The 18,620-nt window shown below is 37.3% G+C and overlaps 1 protein-coding gene across 5 annotated transcripts in view; it reads right to left on the bottom strand.

Annotated features, from left to right (window-relative positions):
* PHKB (phosphorylase kinase regulatory subunit beta) overlaps window positions 1-18,620 on the bottom strand; it is a 67,852-nt gene that overhangs the window by 1,400 nt on the left and 47,832 nt on the right. For all 5 annotated transcript variants that reach the window (XM_032701547.1, XM_032701543.1, XM_032701545.1 and 2 more), the window contains 12 exons: window positions 18,499-18,581; window positions 18,327-18,417; window positions 15,923-15,984; window positions 15,672-15,834; window positions 14,746-14,827; window positions 12,567-12,624; window positions 10,719-10,809; window positions 8,940-9,142; window positions 6,160-6,294; window positions 3,519-3,648; window positions 3,020-3,127; window positions 1,557-1,697 (listed from right to left, as the gene is read on the bottom strand). In XM_032701547.1, the coding sequence (XP_032557438.1) occupies window positions 1,557-1,697; window positions 3,020-3,127; window positions 3,519-3,648; window positions 6,160-6,294; window positions 8,940-9,142; window positions 10,719-10,809; window positions 12,567-12,624; window positions 14,746-14,827; window positions 15,672-15,834; window positions 15,923-15,984; window positions 18,327-18,417; window positions 18,499-18,581 (1,347 nt within the window). The remainder of the gene's footprint in view (window positions 1-1,556; window positions 1,698-3,019; window positions 3,128-3,518; window positions 3,649-6,159; window positions 6,295-8,939; window positions 9,143-10,718; window positions 10,810-12,566; window positions 12,625-14,745; window positions 14,828-15,671; window positions 15,835-15,922; window positions 15,985-18,326; window positions 18,418-18,498; window positions 18,582-18,620) is intronic.

Genomic DNA, 18,620 nt, shown 5'->3' with positions numbered 1-18,620 from the left:
AGCAAGTATCAAAGTATTTGCAAGTCGGTTTTATAAAAGACCACAGTTCAGACAAATTAGGAGTTTATAGTAGTGTTTTTTAGGAAACTTTGAGACAGAACATCATAAGAACAATCCTAAATAGGATACAGTTAGCTGCCAGCAAGCATTCACCTGGGAATATGGAGAGGCAGATTCCAGAAAATTTACATGTAAGGAGCTGGAATTTAACAACCTTAAACATACTATTCACAACTATAAATAGGGATTTCTTTCTAAGAGTCAAAAAGGCATCATTCTAAGTAGATCTGGCCTTGGGAAAAAAAATCCATCACTTCAATGGAGGCTAGGGCAGCACCAGTAAAACTGGGATTTGCATGGAATCTTTCTTTGTTTATAGCTATTGGGGATTTGCAGATTGTCACAAGAAGTCAGAGATCCAGTGTGGAGCTGGCACTTAGTAGCCCTTTGTGTGGATGATCTGTGATTTTGTTATGGCCACAGAGTCATTACCCTCCAAAATGGGCCAAAAGAATTGTAATTTCAAGAAAATTGTGTTCTTGCATAAGCAAAGGTATTATGCAAAGTGACATGTTGCTCAGGCTGGATATGTGGCTTGCTTTCAAACCTTATTACAAAAAACTAGTGGCAAAAGAGTGAACACTGAAACACTTGAAAGAATTCCTAAGGAGCATATCCTTCCTCATCTTTTAAAGGAGCTAAATTCAGCAAGAGGAAGTGCTGTTGCATGTCAATGTTATGAATCAATAATTCTTCAGAGCTAGCACAGATATTTTTGAATACATTGGGCACAATAAAATGCCAGACAGAGCGAGGAAGATCATCCTCAGCAGCACAGGGACTTGTCCCACTGCTTTATTCCTATTTCCTCCTTTAACCAGTTCAATAAACTTGGCTTTATTACAGAATTTCAGAGCTTTGAGGCACCAAAACCTGTAGTATATTTGGAGGTCTCCAAAGCATAAACCCTACACTTCTAGTGAAGTAAATATTAGGAGCATTTATCCATTCATTTGAATTTTAACCCTTAGACATCAAAAACTTGCTAGGTCATGAATGCAACTCCAGCCCAAAAATCAGTAACTAAGAACAGTTTTGTACTTCAAGTTCTTACATTAATATAGTCAATAAGAGTTCTTTGGTTACTAAATTTTTCTCAGTATCTGTGTACATAAGATCTTAAATCCACACTCCATGCTGAGCTTTAGGTTTTTTGTTTTCTTATTTTTAACTCTTCTCTGTTCTAGTGTCCCTCTTAATGAATTCTGTCCCCTTTAATAAGCAACTTTCCCAGCTTTACACAGACTCTCATTTCAGAGCTATGTGTTTTCCCTGCCCTAAAATTTTGAATTTACAATTCAGCAACAAAGTGTACCTCTTTCATCTCTGCTTTATAGGCTCTTTGCAGGCTTAGGCAGCACTTGGGTATACTAATTTCTTATTTATGTTCCATTCTGAACTCCTATCAATTGTTCTTTACTCTGAACTGCACAGAATTAGCATTTATAACTTCAGTAAGAATGGTAAATTCTGTAAGACAGCAATATTTTACTCACTTGATTTTCAGCTCCCTTTGGACTGTTCTGATCTTTCTGAAAGTCACGAAATGCTTCCTGCACCACTTTGTCTAAGTCCACTTTGTCCTGGAAACCTAGCTCAGGATTTCTCTCCAAAATAACAGATATAACCATCAGCAACTAGAAGGCAGAAAAAGACTGTAAGACCTTAAATTTGATTTTTTAAAATTCAGGTTACATAATAGCACCGCTGGTAATTGCATATGCCTCTTTGAAGCAGGAAGCCATTTAATAATGGCACAGGTAATAGTGCACAGATAATAGAATTCTGACTTTGATAAAAGAATCACTGGAAAAGCAGGCTTTCATGAAAGGTTACAATTGCTGGTGACTACCTAGTTAAGGGCACTGTGTAAATGATTGACAATAACATCTAACTTGGCTGGGAGCCAGAGAAGTTATTTTCCATTTTATTCAGTTCACTGTGTGGCTGCACAAATGCTGGTCCTCAAACAATGGAGAGGGCGAAAAGCAGCAAACGCTGAACCTCAGCATTTGGTATTTTGAGGCATAATTATAGATTATATGTCATACTCTGACAAAGTTTATAAAAACCAAGGTCCATAAACATCAATAAAGTCTCAGGTCTTCAGAGTTTACATTTCTTACACCTGAAAGAGGTTTAAAATAGGAAGGTGAGCATGACAAGTGGCCTAGTTGAAATACCTACAAGTGGGCAGCGGAGTCTGTACTGGCCATGTTGGGTTTGGTAATTTTGGTCTCTTTTAGCAAAATTTGGGGATGTTCCAACAACCAGCCTGACCATTAGTTGTGAGCCAAAAGGGAGAGGGATTTGATTTTCCTGTGGAGCAATACTCAAGCACCAGGGGCACAGACCTGGGGACTAACAGTGAGTGCTGCTGACAGCACCACTGTCAGCTACCAATGGTACAGGTGCTCTTGGTCTGTTGCAAAAGCAAACATTATGTGCAGTGGTGGGGAGGGAGTTTAAACAGCCTCTTGCTTTACTGTTTGGCACAGGAACATGAGGAAATGGGAAGTTATTTGATTCTTTAATATAAAACAACTTATTAGAGCAGCCTCAGCAAAAATGGAAAGAAGAATCCTTTGGAGGGCAAACGGATTATTTTAGAGCAGTTTTGGCTAGACCTAGAAAATTGTTAGGAAAAGGCATGGGCTAGGGACTTGAAAGAAAGATACTTTGGAATTACTCCTTATTAGTTTTACCTCCTGTGACCTACTTGTATTGGCACTGTCATTAATATTTTGTAGAGGAGAAGAACATTTAGAACTTGATATATTCTGAATATGTTAACAGGAACCTGTTTAATCATAAACAATCTATGGAGAAACCACTGAAGCAAGTGTTTATATTTAAATTGCTAATTCTTCAGATATTTGAGTCTGGGTTATTTTTTTTTCCTTCAGGCTGTAACACACTCATGCATATTATAAAACTTCATTAATTGTTGGTCACAGACCTCTACAATAATTTGCCTATATTGTGGCTGGTCGATGTTTTGCAGCATATCTTCAACCAGAAGGGAAAAATTCATTTCATACATCGTCATATCCGATAGGGTTGGTTGCTGAAAGATAAATAATACTGTTACTCAAAGACCATATGCATTAAATCAAACTCACCCCCAGGTAGGGCCTGTTTATTTGTTGTATCCTACTCAACAAAGAAATGCGACCACTGTAGGATCAAAAAGGGAGCAGATTTCAGAGTCCATGATTTGGAAAGAGTTTTCTAGATTTATGCTTTTATCAATGTGAATTAATAGAAATACTTGGCTTCCATTCTATTCTAGCTGTATTTTACTCCTCCCCTCAAAAAAAGAACTTGAAAACACTTTTCTGTTTTTCAATTACAACAGGAACAAGTAAAACACCATGACATAAAATAAACATTAATGACGAAATAATTCACCATTTTCAGGTAGAACAGAAATAACTGAGCATCTCTGCTGATTTTACCTGTGGTAGGAATCTCCCTGCCACTATCAAACCGTTGGGGGTCCTCTCGAGGATCTGCCACACCCGATCGTAGAACCCGGCCGGAGTTCGGTTGAGAGAACCATCAATCTGCCTCCTGTTCAGCCAGCTCCTGGGGGCAGACAGGGGGGAACCTCACGTGAAAACCTCTTACAGATGCACAACAAAGCCATGTTCTGTGCTGTGAGCCAGTAAGGTGAGCAGTGACATCAAATACGTCTCACTATGCACATGTGCTTTCAGGTAAGGTTCGCTCCAAACAAACACAATAAAGATGCTCAGCCTGCAGAGATCAGAATGTTATTCTTAGGTGTGTGTTTGTTTTATGTAACTGGAGAAAAAGAATTAACTGTGAAATCTATCCAGTGTAGGCCAGTAACAGCAGCAGATCGAATCCATCATGTCTAATCACATTAGAAGAACGTATTTCAGCGGAAATTTTTGCTGAAAGGTAAGAATTGCTGAAGGTAGGGGTTTTTTTCTGGTGGTGTGTAGAAAACAAGTGGCCTGTAAATTTAGAAAATTCAACAGAATGGTTTTGTTGAACTAAAGCTTTGAACAAACTGAGTTACATTTGCCATAAATCACAAATCTTGTTTGTCTTCAGAAGCGTACTGTCCACACCCTCTTTCACTTACATCCATCAAGTCTGGAATTTATTTTTCCTATTTTTTTCTTCACAATATTATTACAGCAACGGGGCTTTAGCCAGAGAGTTTGAGACACTAGCAATGTGTCATTTAACTGCCAAAAACTTGTGTCTACTATGATAGATCCATCTTACTCTCTGTACAGCTCTGTCCTTGGATTAGGACAAGAAAACTTCCATAAAACAGAAAGACTAGTGGTGGTAGAAATAAGAGGTTGTTTTCTTGATTCAAAGAAAGAAGCATTTGAAGATGTCAAAAATACTCTGACCTATACACATTTACCATGGCAAGGAAGACAGTCTTGTAAACTGAAAAAGCAAAACGAGTTTTATAACTATTTGGACCATTAAAAGAACAATGCTCTATTTAAAAAAAAGGTTACCTGCAATCTTGTAACCTACATAAATAGATTCAAAGTATCTGTGGAGTCTGCACTCTGTTGGTGAGATATGTAATATATGCATCTACATGGTATCATACCCTGGAGCCCAGTGTAAGAGGTAGGAAAATTGCAAATATTTTACCCTCTGTGAAAACTTGGAGAGAGGTTGGTGGTGGAGAGACTGGTTGGGGAGGTAAATAGACCATTAGCCTTTCCTTTATGACAAATTAACTGGCAGCAAGATATGGTGTCACTAGAAGAGATTTTTTTTCTAAAGATCACAAGAGTAGGAAAAACTGTCACCAAAAAAAAAGGCAAGGAGACAGTGTTCTGTACTTCCTGGCAGGAAGAGAACTTCTAAAAACGAGTCACTAATGGGCAAGGAAAAACAAGTTATAATTCTGTACAGGAAGAAGTTAAAGATAGGAAGTTTTGAAGGATATGCTGGCAAGCTTTTGTACTCAGATAAGCCCCAAAAAGAATTCTCATCCTCAGAAAATCCATCTGAGTGCTCTTTACTGACCTATCTATCCTGTGTTACAGGAATCAAAGCAGAATCTGCTGTGGCAATTCAGGTAAGATCTCTAATGATGAATGGTGCTTGAAATGCTTACTGTGATTGACCAAATTGTTTCCTAAACTGCCTAATACATAATGGAAAAAGCTGCAAAGAGAGACTAGGGGTTGTTCTGCTACAGTTTTAGGGGAATAATGTCAGCATTAACGTGAGTAGAGACAGCAACTAAACCACAAGAATTTAAATAAACACAACCAAGACACTGAAAAGCACATGGGAGATATAGTACATGGCCAGTTGGACTGAGAGATGAGACACCAATTTAAGGAACTTGTTTCTCAGGTATTACAGATTGGGGAAAAAACCAGGTGTGTTCTGAATGAAGCAGGAGCACAAGTAATAGGATATGTTGTGCACTTCCTCTTTGTTGAGAGATAAGGCCATCATCCATTCAGTCAAGGACTATGGAAATTATCAGCTGTATTATGTGCCAAAGATTAATCTAATTTATCAATACAGTTCAGTGGAAATATTGTAATCTTAACTTTTGTCTTGCATACTTTGTATCACAGTGAATGCTCTTTTTGGCAGCTGATTACAGCTTGGAGAAAAGATGGCAAGTTTCACGCAGTACCACTCTCTCAAGAATTCTAGAGAACATCTGCTCTTAATTCATTTAATAACCCAGAAGAAAGAGGGCACTGAACAGCAGACAAACTGTTCTTACAAGCTACTTAAGTAGAGGTTATTGGGTAATTTTTGGCTCCTTTCCCAACGTCAAAGAATGTAATGCTTCATTTTACAGTAGACAGATCTCTTTTCTGTGACAGTAAAGAGAATTCCACAAAGATAAAGCTGAAAAAGGAACATACAATATAAAAGAAACAATTGTGGAACCTGGACACATACAAAAGAATGAAAAAGTGCATTTTCCTACCTTTCCTTAAATAAGTATATTACTGATTACAGATGCCTGGTGATTTCAGGGGTGTGCAAAGCAGTTCAGAAACTAAATTCACTTGAACAGTGGATTATGAATGAAAACAGGTGCCACAAACCCCCACATCTCATTACCTGCCCGGCTGCTGTGGCTGAAGGACATCCAGCAGAAGCTGCTTCACTTCACTAGGGGACATCTGGTACAAGTCCTTGGCTGGCATATCCCCAGCACGGATTTTCAATTCATATTTCATAGCATGAATAATCCATCTGAAGCAATGGAAGGAATATATTTACTAATTAAATACAAAGTTTCCAAATATGAAAAATTAGTCTAATAAAATAGCTCATAAGAATTCCACATGATCCTTCTATTTGGCTGTCAGGACATGCATAAAATATCAGACTCTACTACTCCTACTGTTTGACTGGAACATGATATGAACTGAAAGAGATAATGCACATATTTTAAGAAATGTGTTGTGGAGTGTGCTTTCCATAGAAAAATTTGATTTGACTACAAAAAATTGATTGCAATTGACTACTAAAAAAATGGACTGCAAAAAATTGATTTGACTTCATCCCCTACATCCCATGTTCATTAAGACAAACATTTACCTGGCTTTTGATGTTAAAATTCTTATTCAAAATTAGGCTCTGACAATATATGCATTTTGCTGAAGAGTTTTTAAAAGCCATTAAAATGACAAGATTTTACTTTTAAAAATACTTCAGGGCTTATTTATACTTTTAGCCTTTGAAACTCCTTTTTGCAGTCTGTCACACTTTCTTCTGCTACTCCCTTTTGAAAAAATGTGATTCAATAAGAATATGGCAACAGCGACGATTTTTAGCCTTAGGTATCGGAGAGGCAGACCTTGGCAAAGTATTGAAGGAAAATGCTGAGTTTTATTCTGCACATTATGTAAAACTAGTGCTACAGCCTCTAATGCAATATCAAAAGATGAAATAATGTACAGATACATTTGAAGCCAAATAACTGAGCACAGAGCTCAGTCTCTTACCATCTACATTGGATCAGTTCAAGCAGGTATTACTAACAAAAGGAAAAAGAAACTTAACTAGTTTGTCTTCAAACAGTCCATCATATAACACCTGATCAAGTCTGGCTTACATCAAAGAGCCTTTTTGTGATTATCCCAAAATGCAGCATATTCTTAAGGGAGCTACATTGTTATCAGTATTAGTCACATTCCACGGTCAATTATTCAGCCAACAAGGTGCAGAATGTCTGTGTTTATGTAAGTCAAGTCACAGTCTTTTCTAAAAAATTCTTAGTAACTACAGGCAATGAGGAGATGTCCAGCCAGCTGATCCAACGTTGCTTTAAATTTGATGTTTCCAAGACCATGCATTGGAGGTGCAAGACACCAGAGAAGATTAGGCAACATGGACATACTACATTATGCAGAACATACTACTTTCGTTTATTTTAGCAGGGGAATAGTGTCCTTCTCTTGTTATTACGATTAACAACACAACTGGCTCAGGAATCTCTCCTTTCCTCACTCATGACTCAAATGTGCCTGTGTGTAAGTCCCTCACTAGTATTTTCTCTTTGCAATGGCCTACAAACCATAGCAAAGTCAAGACTGGACCTTCTACTGAGCTCTTCACTGATAAGAGAAGGGTAGAAGTCATAGGTTGGGAGTTTTTACAGTAATAGGCCTGTCAGCAACTTGATCTATTTCAACATGAAACCCTGAAAGCAAATCAATAACAAGACACTAAATCAAATCATTACCAAACTGGAATGGCATTTCTGTGAGAAGGTTAATTTTGCTCACTGGAGTGGGTGATAACACTGAAATAAAGGAAATTGAATCTCTAGCATTAACCTTGGAAGAAAGAAAAAAAAAATTGCAAAAAGGACTAGATACAGAGAATAAGGAGGGGGAGGAAAGAAGAGTAACATGGATCTGTAGAGGGGACAGAAAAGCATTTCAGTGCCAAAGAATAGATGTGTTCCAGTCAAATCTAATACAGGCATTTGAAAAATTTTTGATTTTATGATGACTAGAATGTACTGCTAAAGTGGAAATATGAATTTTGTCCGCTTGAAAAAAGGCTGCTGGTATCTACCTCCAGTGCTGAAATGCTATATTTTTCTCTCTGGAAAAAAAATATGGAAGATGGAACACTTAAGTTCTGATTTTTAAAGCATGCTCACTAATTCTGTATATCTCAGTCAGTAGCACCTGGCCTCTTCAAAGAAGTGCTTATTCAAATGCATGTCTCTTCCTAAATGTGAAAAATAATTAACTCCTGTAGATAGCAGAGTAAATACAGATACCATGGAACATGACAATGCTCCAGCACAGACTATTTGTAGGTCACCTTGTCAACTAAACAGAACAACCCACTAGGTAAATGATGTTTTAAACTTGATTCAGCTTTGTGGTTCCTGGCTCAGACCACAGTATAGAACTGGACAACCAGGCAGCTGATGAACAGTCAAGAAGTGTTGTATGTTGTCTGCACTAGGGATACTGTTCAGCTGGGGAGTGAGGGTATTTGGTTTGAGGTGGTTTTGAAGAAAAAAATTAATTTTCAGCAACAGAATCCCACAGCATCCAACCCCACTAAGGCCCATTGTTACAGGGATCCAGCTTCAAAAAATCCTCTAGTTCACCTTATCAGCAGTAGGAATGCTCCAAATGGACCATTACAAGGACTGCTCCTCCTCCACTTTACACTATTGACTGCCAAATTTGAGAATAGTTGTGCACCTGTTTTTGGCAAACTAATTTAAAGCAGGCTTCCTAAAACTGAAGTATACAAGTTCTGCTGCATCATCTTACATAAACCATTTCTGCAATGTAGCAACCATCTGCATACATCTGAAGCATGTATGTTCTTCTGCAATAAAGAACAATATGAGATACTTTACTGACCCAATCCGTATCTTCAGCATGCCCCTGAACAGCTCAGGTGAATTTGAGATGATCCAGCCAATATGTATGACAAGTTCCTGCTGAACTACAGCTTCTCTTTCATCTTGTAAATGGCATTTTTCATAGATTATGTTCTTAATCACTGCTGGGGACAAGGGGTTAGAAATAACTTCTTCCTCCTGGCCAAAAGCTCCAAGTGTAACCTACAGTATATTGAAAACAATTCAGAAGATACAGACAGGAATAAAAGCACTGGAGAAGCAATTCAGAAATTCAACTTCATCAACTCTGCTCTGCTTGTTAAAATTGCACAATACAAAAATAATTTTATGTCAATGGCTGATGCTTGTTAATACTGTTAATTGGATGCTATTGAAGTAATAAACTTCACTAAAGACAAGAATAAATATGGAATATATTCTTCTAAATTAAAATAAAAATGCTTTGGTTATAATCATAACTGTAACATTAGGTCTAGACAGTATTTCATTTCATACATTTCAGCTGTGAAGCTCACTTTAAATTCAAAATCAAATTTATAGTTCTGGTTTTTTATTTCTAATAGCATCCTAAAAGTTACAGCCTTCATTTTAAGAAAACATATTGCTGCTACTGGATTGTTTAACCACAAAAAAGGAATTTTGTCAAAATTCGGGTTTGTTTTTAATCTGCTGTCAGTAAAACAGCAACACTAGTTTTTCTCCTACAATAAAGACCATTGCTATAAAGTGATCAATGAAGAAAAGTTAGATTAAAAAGTTGCAAATAGCCTCAAATCATGTTGCACACAGGTGCAGTTTCCTCTACAGCTGTGGAGCACCAGAAGCACAAACCTAAACCTCAGTCTGGAGTAGGACAAAGACAAATTTGTCACAACAACATTGCATATAAGCAAGTATACACATACACATACTTAATACAAAAATACATAAATATTCAATTAGCATTATTTGGAAGCAGCTATTCATGACCTTAATTAAAATTACTGTGCTGGGGAAAAAAAAATTACATCCTCCTTAGGAAAGGAAGAAACACTGTTGATCAAACTTTGTTGAAACAGAATACTAAAATCCTGAAAGACCTTTTGCTCAGCTGCCACCCACGTGTTGTCTTATGTTCAGTTACAGAGGATGGCTACATTTTCATTAAAGAAGTCTTTCAAAACTTTTGTGAAATAAGAGAATATATATATATATAAATTTTAGAAAGGTTTGGGTGGGAAGGGACCTTAATCTGCTCCAAGCCCCATGCAACCTGGCCTTGAATACTCCCAGGGACGGGGCAGCCACAGCTTCTCTAGGCAACATGTGCCAGGGCCTCACCACCCTCACAGCGAAGAATTTCTTCATATCTCATCTAAACCTACCCTATCTCATTTTGAAGCCATTCCCCCTTGTCCTGTCTCTGCATGTTCTTGTCAAAAGTCCCTCTCCAGCTCTACTGGAGCCCCTTTAGGCAATGGAAGGGGTTCTAAGGTCTCCCCAGAGACCTTAAACCTAAAGAGTTTCATGCAAATCATGCCTCTTCCCCTCTTACCCAAATGCTGAACTGTCTTTTCATTCCCATTCTGTCACTGATTAGAAATAGAATTATTAGCCAATTCCATATGCAATTATTAAATATATCTTTATTTTCTCTGGATTTTTCTTCTTCAGTAAAGATTTTTTAAGCCATTGGGGACTTTTAAAAGAAGCATCAGAGGCCTTCAAAATTAAAAACCCATTTGTTTAGTTTCTCTGTTATCATTCCTTAATACATTTCTGAGGAGCAAAGACTTACCTGCTTGCCCTGAACTAAAACATTAGTAATAGATGGTGCAAGGCTGTCCACTAGTTTACCTAAAAGACTTGCTGCGAAGCGCACAACAGACCTGAGGGCAGAAAACAGAGCAATCCCACTACATATCACAAGCTAGTTTAATGAATTCATATAGCAGATTAATGTCTGCCACAGCAGAGATCTCAAAACTAACTCAGTGAATACATCGTTATTTATAAAGTGGAATTTGGATCAGATTTTATGTACTCTCCTATGGATTTTCATTTTTTAGTCTAGATATAGGTTAGTGGATCGATAATATATTTCGTTAGAAATCATTAAACTGCCAGCTCCATAAAAAGCTTCTTGTTCTCTTCTCAGCAGCATCTTGAAAACAGACAGGTAAGAGATGCCAGCTCCTCTTTTAAGACATTTTCATCATTTTGCAAGATAAATAGACTAAAAAATTACCAAGGTTAAGGAAGAGTCAGAAAGATTTTGCAAGAGAAAGTACAACACGTAACACCAAGGCTTTGTTGTGTGTTCCATGCTGAGGTAACATTTTGCATGTGTAACATGAAAAGAGACCTGTGTAACCTGCTAGGCTCAAAACAAGCTGCAACTTCTAAGAAAAGCATTTTTCCATATATGCAGTTGATGGCTAAAGATACAAATACTTTTAATAATAATTTCCTGACAAAATACAAACCTAACAGGCCTGTAATTGAGCTTTTCTAGCACAGGTTTTGAGGCTACTAAGAATCATTTATTCACAGAGTTAAGGAACAAATTGTAATATTCTATAGTGTTAGTAAAAGCTCAAACAGTTGATGCTGATTCCTGTGAAAACTGCTACACACTTCTTAAGGTCAAGAGCAAAGCATTTAAAAATGCATTAGCTGATACTATCAAAATGCAAATAAGCAAAAAAATAATCTCACAGAGCTGCACTTCAGCTTTCTGGGCACTTTACCTGTTTCCCATGTACCAGTAAAGTAGTAATATGTGGGGTTATAGAAGAAGAAAATTTCTGTGCAAATGCAGCACTGTAGCGCAACACCAACCTATATGTATGTCACATGGCAATCATGGAAGAGAAATGAAAAATAGTTTACATATTTTGTTTCTAAAAATACTTTTGATTTTCATTATTTACAAAAAAATACCACCAAGGTATTTTGGTTCTACCTCATTATTGGCAAAGGCCCGTTTAACTGTATGAAGAGACCAAAAAAAAAATGAAAAACAGTTTTATATTTACAGACTGCTCTGTTAGGAATAGTTAACAGAGTGACAGAACAGAGTTCAAGACAGGCTCAACTCATTTCTTTGATAAAAATAAATTAAATTTCTACTGAGCTTTAGTGCAAAGAAATTAATAAACAACATGTAAATATCAACCTGTTTGCTAAAACCTTTCAAAGTTATTGTGACAAAGTGAGGCTCAAAGCAAATTAATTCAGGGCAATAAATCTGTATTGTATCAGTTTAACTGATTTATATCTGATCAGCAGCCTTGCTACAGAAAGCTATTGATAATATTTTATCATGCCCTGTAAGAAGTAAGAATATTAGTAATTTTTTCTCATTATTTCAATTTAATGAGAATTGTACATTGGCAGTTTTGCACTCAGTGCAAAACCAGCCTATCATTTTTCTATTTTAGAAGATAACAGTAAGAAGACATTTGTTAATTTTTTTAAAGCATATTAAACCAGATCTTCAGCTGCCATGCACCAACATCATTTTGTCAGTAAAGCTGTCATTTTTCCCCCTTTAAGTGTGTAAGGATCCAGCCTTACTTTCTATAAACACATTAGGACAAAAAAACGGTGTAAAACATAAGGAACATGATATGTGTATACAAACCAGAGCTTTCTGCTGCCAGCTCGTCTATAGATTCTTTCAATATGCTCAGCAACAGTACCTAAATGCATTTAACAAAAAAAAAAAAAAGAAAAAAACAAACGAAACATAAGCAAAAACAATGCACAGGTTTTCATTTAGTAGTAATAAGTTAATTTGATGAGATCAGTTAATTCTGAATCTGCTTTAGTAAAGCACTTTTTTATTATGCTTAACATCTAAAATTTAGATGCAATCAAGTCCCCTGTCTCCCAGCAAATGTTGTTATGCAAGAAGCCAAACCAGATTTCAGCTGAATTTGCTGCTTATGATATAGAGATGCTCATGATATCACCCATTCTTGCCATATATTGGGGAATATTAATCTACATGCAGATTTGGCCCATAAAGGTACATCCCATCATAAGGTACATACTCAAATTGCAGAACCCAAGGTTCTGCTTCTCTTTTTAGATTTAGGTTTTATTGACTGTGTGATTATTTAATGTCAGTCTCAGTAGTCTCCAGTCGTGGGATGCAGGGAACTTTCAGTCAGTGACTCAGACTGTTTAATACAAAGTGCATATTAAAAAGGTTATCATCACGCATCATTTCATGTGGGATGGCACAAAAAGGTCTCTACAAGTTAGTTCTGAACCGTCAGAGGCACAACAGCACTTTTTTTTTTTTTTTTACACAGATGATTTCAACGGAGTGATCCAATAGTCATTAAGTGGTAATGTTGGTTGCTTACAGAGGTTAGGAAATCTGCCTTGAGATTTTTCTAGAGCAAAGAACACAACCTACAAAGGTCTAAAAGAAAGCTCCTGAGGCTCTCAAAACCTGACAACAGTACAGGTAACTGGTAGAAAAGCTACATGGGCCTAATGTGCAGATTCCAACCACAACCTGCAACAATACACTGGGTGTCAGCCAATGAATTTTATTCCACTTGACATTGTTTTCCAGTACTGAGTGCAGTTTCGGGCACCACAACATAAGAAAGATATTAAAAAGTGTCCAAAGGAGAGATACGAAGACTTTCCCTTGCGGGGAAGCCTTGGGGGAAGCGGCTGAGGGCACTTGGTCTGTTCAGCTGGAGGAGACTGAGGGGAGACCTCGTTGCAGGGACAACTTCCTCAGGAGGGCAAGAGGAGGGACAGACACCGATCTCTGCTCTGTGGGGACCGAGGACAGGACTCCAGGGAATGGCCTGAAGCTGAGTCAGGGTAGGTTTAGGTTGGATATTAGGAAAAGGTTCTTCCCCCAGAGGGTGGCTGGTCACTGAACAGGCTCCCCAGGGCAGTGGGCACAGCACCAGCCTGACAGAGCTCAAGGAGCGTTTGGACAATGCTCTCAGGCACGGGGTGGGATTCTTAGGAGTGTCCTGTGAAGGGCTGGAAGCTGGACTTGGATGAACTTTGTGGGTCCTTTCCAACTTAGGATATTTCATGATTCTATGACATTTTTAATATAGCAATACAGATATAATGTATGCTTATGTCAAAATGACAGCTCTTCATCACAAGACTCAGCTGACACCAAAATTAAGAAGGAGGGCTCAATAACATGAGGTGCTAAGTCACTCCTTGGTGAATAAGTAAGAGAATATTATTTGATCTGAACATTCCTCTTTTTCTGAGGAGTGTTCTTATATACAAAGGCAGCTAATAAGCAGTCTGAAAAAAACAAAACACCAAAACTTGCAGCACAAAGGCCACGAGCCTCAGTAGCCTTCCGAGAATTATTTTACAGGAATTTAAATCCTGTGCTCTAATAAAAAGCCATAATAAAAAATTAGAGTAGGTTTCACAGATACATTGAAGTCAGATTACATCAAAGTAGAATAAAAATTAAGTATAAAGATTCATATATTTTATACCGTTACAGACATACAGACTTGTCTTAAGTTTGAGTTTTCTACACAAGGTCAAATCCTCTATTTTTTTAATCTATGCACTGAAAATTACAACTAGATAGAGCACTGGCCTACAAACAATCTAAAAGAGTTCATACATTCAGCAGCTCATTCCCCACCACGCTATGAATTTGCATGTCCCATTTAATGCAGAAATTGCTTTAAATGGCAGAGAAAACAGCTACACAACTGCTGGCATGCACAGCTATTATTCATGTTCATTGCAACCAAACATACATCTGCTTCCTCAAATACTCTGAATAGTCAAATGAAAGAAGCTCTTACCTTCCTTGGTGATAAAATTCGGTCCTTCCCTTTTAAGCAATATACTTGAGAGTAATGCTTGACTTGCTAGGCAATTGCAGTCCTTAAAAAAGAAAAAAAACAGCAACAACAAAACCACAAATAGCCTTCAGATTTTCAGTGAAGCAAAACCAGAACAGCTATTAAAAATTTCAAGTGCAGCCAAAGGGCCTTTTTTTTTTTTTAATTTAGGGAAAAGTCTACAAATGTTGTTTTTAAGGGGATTTCACAACTATTTCATACACTATGTGTGCTGTATCCTTGTCACCGCTGCTTGCAGAGGCTTCTCTGTGCTTCATATTAAGTTGTGATAATATGACCTTGGAAATATTTTCTGACTTTTCTTTCTCAGGTCCTTTCATTTACAGCAGAAATGCTTGTAATGACATAGGGAACCAAGCAGAATACTTTGTGGTTTCAAATCAAACACTAGATCTAGAACAGATACTGGTAGTTTTCCTCTATCTACAGGAAAAATACCAGATGGGAACTTTCCCTTGATGTCATTAAGAAGTTCCCAGTCCACCCAAGTGAATACTCACTACTCAAGCCTTTTGAATTTCAGTTTGTGAATAAAGTATCTATTCCTAAGACACATAACAAATGGGTCCCCTTCTAAGTGGTCATTTAGGACCAAAGATGATTGGGGTAGCTGGGACAACTGACAGGCAGCAGTTACAGCACAAAGGGCCAGAGGGTTCTGGGATGCTCAGATGAAGGACTGTAAAGAGGAAGGTTCTCCGAGTATGAAGAGGAACATCACACATTTGATGTTATTAGCTGCATTATTAACACTGACCATGACACTAATGCTGACCTAAGGAGGCTGCTCTTAAAAAGAATATCGACACAGAATTTCTTATTTCACAGGAACGAAGTTACACTGTATTTTTATCAAGTTTTCTTACATTAAGTTTCTGCAGGATCTCATATGTTGACTTGTTTTTCCAGTCATTAATATTTACATCTGGTTGCTGCTCAAGTTCAGAAGCATTTGGAGTACTAGACTGTCTCTTGACTTTTGAATGTTTTGGGAGATCCAACTCCTCCAAACTCTTAAATACAGGAGCCCTGAAAAATAAGTATTTCATTTCTTCACAGTTCAGAACATATTTTAACTATCAAATACCACATTGTTACTATTTACACATAGCCTTACTCTTCTGTTTCAGTGATTCTTAGGAAATCAAGTTGTTCAACAACTGCTCCAGATATTAATGTCTGAAACGAAAAATTGAAAAAAATTTAAAAATATGTACATTACTATATAACTGTCTTTTGATTTCAGTATGTTGCTGGTGGTTTCAACTGACAAAGTAGTTTCTTTATCTACAGTTCCAAATATTTTTACACTTTCAGAGTATTTTTCCTCTCTCATAAGGAAAATGACAGCTTAAGACAGCAGAAGTCTCCTGAGGCTGCTGTCTCTTCTTCGCTGGTGTTTTGTTGTTCTTTTGCCTGCAATTTATGGCTTCATCAAGCAATGTCCATCCCCCAAAACTCGAGTCTGATGAAAACACCTGAGATCAAGGATTTGCATTCGAGTCCTGCACAATACCCATGTTCTGGATCATATTGCTCATTATTTCACGGATTGCTGAAGGACGGGCGGTTTTCCTGTCAGTCTCAGAGATGTTTCAGGCAAACACTACACAACAACATTCCTGCTCTGTAGTCATTCCTTAATCCAAGCATGCCTGCCCTAAGTTTGCACATCAAATGCAGCTTACAAATACATGCACCTCAAAAGATTACATACCTGAAACCAAATGTTGCATTTATCTGATGTATTTGTTTGTTCCTTCTGAATTTATGTGAATTCCCTATTTATCTACTGCCAGAGGGAATGTATTGTACTACAGCATTTTTAAGACTGCTTTGGATGGTTCTCATTAGCTAAGTAAAACTGAGTGTGTATTATGAACTTCTATATTCCATTTTCCTTGTACATGAGCTGCAGTAAAATATTGATCTCTTACACTGTGAGATGACTGAATATAAAAAAACCTGCTTTGCCTTTATTACAGTGTCATTCATTCTCTGCCTTGCACATCTGCTTGAACACAGGATGACAACGAAGGGAAAAATCAGAAAAGAGCTGCAAATCTTCTGAGCATACATATTTTTAAATGAAATCAGATTTGGTATATTTTACAGGAAAAAAAGAGCATTCACCCAGTTAGAGACACACATTCTCTCTAGGCACGTTTACCATGTGCATCTAAATGAAGCAGCTGAATACAGTTCACAAAGATCAATATATATTTTGTTAGAATAGATGAATTATTCAAGAAAACACCAGGAATTAGACATGTCCCTTGTTCTTTTCCCAAATCCTTTCCTATAATGAAACAAGACTGTTAACAAAACGTGACAACTGTGCAATAAGACAGAGATTCTAGTTCAACTGCTGGAGAAGGGACACTGTATCCCAGCAGGAAAGGCACCCACTACCATCTCCACTGGCCTTAAAGTGAAACAAACATTTGTTTGTAGTTTTCCCATGTTTTAGTGGTTAATAAATAAAGCAAAGACCAGTGACTGTCAACACCTTAAACCCTTTAAAACTGCTCCTTACTTTTTATATTAAAAAAAGGATTTTTCCAGAAGGTCCATGAGTATGGAAGCAAAAGTTTATTCCCTGACAGTTGTTCAGTGTAGTGCTTAAAATAAGGGCACATATAGATGGAGAAATTTCTTGCCTGATAACACACCAGTTGAATCAATGCAATGCAAGAAAGTCCCTGCAGTTATAAAAACCAATAAACAAACCAAACCACAATGACAAATGCTGTAGCCAAATGAAAGGTTCTCCCTGGACCTTTGCTATAGAAAGAGTCAATGGTACCAGGAGAGACAATATGACCTATACAGGACCAGGAGAAATACATAAATATTTAGAGATTCCAAGGATGTCTTGAACCGTCACAGGTAGGAGCATTTCCTTTAAAAATGACCCAGCTCTTCTACAAATTAATGATTTTTTAGGGAACAAGAAGTCATAACTGCGTCTTTGGTCTCTCTTACAAAGAAAGGGTTCTTCAATAGGCGTAAACTAAGATGAACTAGCACATACAATTATGTAAAATCAGCACCTCAGTAATTTTCACATTTTAATGAATAAACGTTCCTGCTTTAAGATGAATTCAAACAGCAAAGATGTTAAAACCAGATCTTAGTTCTTGTAAGAATTTTAATATATGTGAAGCACCTTTTCTCCCCCCTCGTTGATTATCTAATCAAAAGAAATCCCTCAGTGCTTGACACTCTGCCTTTATCCTTTGGTAGTAATTTCACAAGACTGCCTAACATAAAAAAATCCTTCTCCCTTCTGAAAATCCTCTGTGAAGATTTTGACTTTCAAAAGACTCATCAAAAGGAATTAAAAAACCCCCATGTTTCTTTTGAGACAAACCAAAGTGTACCAAATGTCCTGAGTCTTGACTCCTTAATTTTATGATACTAGATAAAATCCTTAGAACCACATAAAAACCAAAAGTAGTAAGAATACATGTACCCATATTAGGAGGTAAGGACATAACATTCAGAAAAAACCAGCATACCTGTACTCTGTCAACATGAACTTTCACTCCTCCAACAACTCCCTTTCTAAAGGCTGCCAACATATCTAATATTGGACTGAATCTGCTCCCTCTGAAATTTGAAACAGAACTCCATTAATCTTGCAATTAGGTAAATACCACATATGCAAGTCATGCTTTTATCTCTCTCTACCTTATATTGTCCTCACGGATAAGAACCACAAACAGGGGCCGACCGTGCATCTTCCAGTACTGCTTAATGAACTGCAGGGCATTCTAGGGAAGAGAAAATATGTTGGTCACAGAAAATCATAA

The sequence above is a fragment of the Chiroxiphia lanceolata genome, chromosome 13, assembly GCF_009829145.1.
Source record: "Chiroxiphia lanceolata isolate bChiLan1 chromosome 13, bChiLan1.pri, whole genome shotgun sequence".
Lineage (NCBI taxonomy): Eukaryota > Metazoa > Chordata > Aves > Passeriformes > Pipridae > Chiroxiphia > Chiroxiphia lanceolata.
This window is presented reverse-complemented; position numbering and strand designations above follow the sequence as displayed.